Below are 4689 nucleotides of genomic sequence, written 5' to 3' on the forward strand. Positions count from 1 at the left end.
CATATATGTAGTATTTTGCAAAGGATCCCTAAAATTTGCTTCCGGCAATGACCCGTATGGAATACCGAAACCCTATGATAATGTGTAAGGCACATCATAGGTTACAACATGGTATGAAGGTGTATTCACGCTCACTGAATTATCAGCAACTCGGCTATAACTCATAATCGAGGCATATGTAGTAGGCACTTGCATATTTACTGACTCAACTACTCGGTCATGATCACTAGCCAAATATGTGGATAAGTTAAGTGAATATTGTGATGCAACCTCTAGTCTAGATGGTACACTATAAGTATTTGAATTGCTAATATCATTCTGGCCATATATATTATTCATTAACGTAACTCGTTGCATAACCGCATTAGATGAAAACATTGACGATGAATTAATGTGTAAACTTCCTTGTTGCATGGCACCAAAATTACCAGCAAATGGCGGCTCAAAATAATTTGCCGAATTCATCACCTTAATTCACCCATGTTGATCATTCATCAGCACTCTAGTTTGTGATGTCCTAAGTGGTGTAAGTATTGCCGATGAACTAGAAATCATAGGATCATGTTGCACGTTACCAAAAGAATTAATATTTGGAGTATTAACGTCATGCAATAGGAGTTGTCTCTAACGCTGCTCATCTGGTACTTAAAACATTAAAGTTCTAACATGGCTAGATAAATCTAAGCCCTCAGCCATTCTTTCACAATGTTTAGCTACAACAGTACCAACTAATTGATCAATCATAGCTTTAGTAAGTGTGCTACTTACATTGGGTTGTACCTCGGGCTTGATGCGGATAGATGGTAGTGTTGTTACCATGAGCGTAGATGTAACAATGCTCTCTTGATTGATTTTGGCCATATTGATTATAACTGAAAGCTTTGAGTCCCCAACTGAGTTGTCAAAAAGTGTGTTGATGTGGAAAGATGTCATACCAAATCCCGAGCACCTCATGTGCAATATCTGGTAAGTAACACCCAGGATGCCCTAGTCGTGGCGCTGCATTGTCGTACCTTCATCGTCACCCAGGCTCGGAAGGAACCCGTCAGAGCGCAGATAGCCGGTGGCTTGTCCTTAGTCGTTGAGATTAAGAACAGATAGCAATATAGATTGGAAAAGAGAACGCGACTATACGAACTAAGCAAAACGAAAGGTAATGTAAGTTGTGTTTGATCAATTGGATGATGATTCTCAATCTGCCATGACCCCCTCATATTTAAAGGACAGCATGTCTTAGCCGTATAAGATCAGAACTCTAATTCAAACCAAACAAGACTTACAGATATGATTCAGCTATACTTTTTGATCTCTAAACTGTCTATAACTAACATATCTTTCCTATTCAACTACGTAAACTCCCATATATTTACCCAAGTTTCCTTTGTTGCAGTTCGACCTTCTTAGATTCGACTACATGCTCGACTTGGACATCTGCTTGTGTACTACCATCTTGGTGTGACTACCTACTTAGAGACTAATTGATTGATGTATCCATATGTTCGAATCCGTCCAGTTCTTCCACCTCTTAGGAGACCAACAACTGAAATTTATGTGTTCGGAGATCACTTTAGTCGGTGGTCGTCTGGTCGTGGTCACCTGGTTAGTGGTTGCTTGGTCATAGTTGTGGTTACTGTCTGTTGTTATTGGTTATGGTTACTATTCAATGATCACTGTTGGTGATCACTGACTCGAAGACCTAACTCTTACTTATTTGATCAAATCCAATAACATCTCATTAAACCGATCATCGTTATATGACGACCATGTAAATAGTAAATCTGGTTATCCACCCAAGCTCTATGCATAGTGCTTTGTATCTTTTTCCCGCCACTCCCGGGGACCAGGGACTACCACTCGGCCAAGCAACCGCAGAGAAAGCGCTGCGTCGGTTATTTTTGTCGACTAAACCAAGCGCGCCGGCAGCCACTGACAGCAGGGCCACGGCAATCATTACCGCACTCCCCGACACCGTGGGCCCCCCGAACTGCTGCAAAGCAGATACCGTACCCGGCACGAGACGATCTCGCCTTTTTCACCGCTTTCCCGGGCTCCGTAAAACGTCCGGTAAAATCGCTTGCCGTCGCCGTGAAGTGAAAAACCACATGCCAGGGGAAAACTGGGCACAGGGTGACCCCACCGCAAAAGCGCAGCTCCTCCCGCTGCCCGGATCCGGTGCGGCCGCGGCTCGCGTCTCACGCCTCCTCGCACGCTTCCCAATGCACCCACCTGGTTTCGAGCGGCGCCACCTTACCCTCACTGACAGGTAGGCTCGCGAACGAGCTCATATCCGTGGCCCCACGTGTATACCAGGTGATCAGGGATGGTGCGGGAGCTGGCCTGGGTGAAAAAGGTAGGATGCCGGGTGGAGCACAGCTGATGGGGATCCAGGCTGGCACGACCAGTCTTATACCCTCCCTCGTCGCCACACCTTCCCCCTCGCTATTCTTTCGCAAATTAAAAACACCACCTTTTTTTCCCCTTCCGCCATTGTTGCGATCCGCATTGGAGGCATTGCGAGTGAGAGCAGGGAGGAGGAGGCGGCGGCGATGGACCCGTGCCCGTTCGTGCGGGTGCTGGTCGGCAACCTGGCGCTCAAGATGCCCGTGGCCTCGCGCGCCGCGGGGGCCGGCGCCGGCGTGCACCCCACCACTTCGCCGTGCTACTGCAGGATCCGGCTCAACAAGCTGCCCTACCAGAACTCCACCGCGCCTCTGCTGCCGTCCGACGAGGAGGGGGCGGCGTCCTGCACGGGCGCCTTCGCCGCGGCGTTCCACCTCTCCAAGGCCGACCTCGACCGGGCCACGGCGAAGCCGACGATCTTCGGGCCCCGTCGCGCTGCGCGGCTGAAGGTGGCGGTGTACGCGGGACGCCGGGGCACCACGTGCGGGGTTAACTCGGGGAGGCTGCTGGGGAAGGTGGTCATCCCGCTCGACCTCAAGGATGCTGTCGGGACGCCCGTCGTGTTCCACAGCGGATGGGTCGCTATCGGCAAGCGCCGCGGCGGACGCAAGGCGTCGCCGTCCGGCGCGGCGCAGGCGCAGCTCAACCTCACCGTCCGCGCCGAGCCCGACCCGCGGTTCGTGTTCGAGTTCGACGGCGAGCCCGAGTGCAGCCCGCAGGTGCTCCAGGTGCAGGGCACCATGAAGCAACCCATGTTCACCTGCAAGTTCTCCTGCCGCAGCAGCAGCGACCTCCGCTCACGGTCAGTCTCCTCGTCCTCATTGCGACCGATCGATCTGTGTGTTCCAAGGAAATATGGCGCCTTTCCTACCAAGTGGTCACAGAAATTATTGCATCAATGATGGAATCCAGGTCGGTGCAGTCTGATCCGGATACCGGCGGGCGCAACTGGCTGACCAGATTCGGGTCGGACCGAGAGCGAGCGGGGAAGGAGCGGAAGGGGTGGTCCGTGACGGTGCACGACCTGTCGGGCTCGCCGGTGGCGCTGGCCTCGATGGTGACGCCGTTCGTGGCGTCGCCCGGGTCTGACCGGGTGAGCCGCTCGAACCCGGGCGCCTGGCTCGTGCTCCGCCCCGGCGACGGCACATGGAAGCCGTGGGGCCGGCTGGAATGCTGGCGCGAGCGCAGCGGCACGGGAGCCGGCGGCGACAGCCTGGGGTACCGATTCGAGCTCCTCGTCCCCGACCACAGCGGCGTGGGCGTGGGCGTGTGCGTGGCCGAGTCTAGCGTCCCTGCCTGCAAGGGCGGGCGCTTCGGCATCGACCTGACCGCGGCGCAGCCGTTCGGGCGGAGCGGGTCCCCCGGGTGCAGCCCCCGCGGGAGCGGCGACTTGGGGCAGCACGGGCTGTGGCCATTCGGGAGCTTCCGCGGGTTCGTGATGTCGGCGGCGGTGCAGGGGCAGGGGCGGTGCAGCAAGCCGACTGTGGAGGTGGGGGTGGCGCACGTCGGGTGCGCGGAGGACGCGGCGGCGTTCGTGGCGCTGGCGGCGGCCGTGGACCTGAGCATGGACGCGTGCCGGCTCTTCTCGTGCAAGCTCCGCAGGGAGCTCTCGGCGTCCCGCGGCGACCTGCTCCAATGAAAGTTTTGTTGCGGTGATCAACTGAGATGGGATTGTTCCGTACCCTTTTTTTGAGTGGTTTCATCTCATCTTTTCACTTGTTGTGATTTGGAACGTCCTTTTTTATGTGAATTTTTTAGTGGAGTTCAGTAGGTGTTGTTGTTGTTACGTAGTAGTCTTTTAGGTGCTTTTTAAAGTCTAGAAGAAATCAAAACCTATGGTGAATTTGGAGTGTTTTTGGTTGGCCGAGGAGGTGGAAGAACCGAAGTCCCAATTAATCCCAAGATGCGCTAGTAAATGAACAAGGAAACAAACTTTGTCATCTCGTTCGTTCGTCTTTTGTCTGTGCTCGACGCTGTTACTCATCCTGCGCTGTTGGTGCTGCTCTATCCATTGGAGATTTGGAGGGAGGAGCAGAGGCGAAGAAGATCCGATGCATCCGAGCTGGGAAGGGCCCGTAGCCACATGGGTGTGTCGGCTGTGTCGGCGATGCGAATTAGCAGTACTCCACTAACAAGAGGATGCAGCATGGCTGGACGAGAAGGAGGCAACGAAGACGATGGTTCGATCGAGGTTGAGGCTACGAGCTCATGCATGCATTGCTCTCCGGCCGTCTCGCATCGCATGCACCAGGAGATCCATTGATCCATTGATGGATGCGCCGCTTGATC

General features: G+C 53.8%; 1 protein-coding gene across 1 annotated transcript; it reads left to right on the forward strand.

The window, feature by feature from the left end:
• Positions 1–2443: 2443 nt before the first annotated feature.
• On the forward strand, positions 2444–4251 carry LOC133891017 (uncharacterized). The gene is made up of 2 exons (XM_062331698.1): positions 2444–3202; positions 3313–4251. The coding sequence occupies exons 1-2, from the start codon at positions 2547–2549 to the stop codon at positions 4037–4039; spliced, it is 1383 nt and encodes a 460-aa protein (XP_062187682.1). The 5' UTR covers positions 2444–2546; the 3' UTR covers positions 4040–4251.
• The last annotated feature ends 438 nt before the right edge of the window (positions 4252–4689 follow it).

This window comes from Phragmites australis, chromosome 14, assembly GCF_958298935.1.
Source record: "Phragmites australis chromosome 14, lpPhrAust1.1, whole genome shotgun sequence".
NCBI classification, from domain to species: domain Eukaryota; kingdom Viridiplantae; phylum Streptophyta; class Magnoliopsida; order Poales; family Poaceae; genus Phragmites; species Phragmites australis.

Coding starts and splice junctions, on each gene's coding strand:
- LOC133891017 (XM_062331698.1), top strand. CDS start 2,547: ATGGACCCGTGCCCGTTCGTGCGGGTGCTGGTCGGCAACCTGGCGCTC. Junction 3,203..3,312: donor AGCAGCGACCTCCGCTCACG/GTCAGTCTCCTC, acceptor GATGGAATCCAG/GTCGGTGCAGTCTGATCCGG.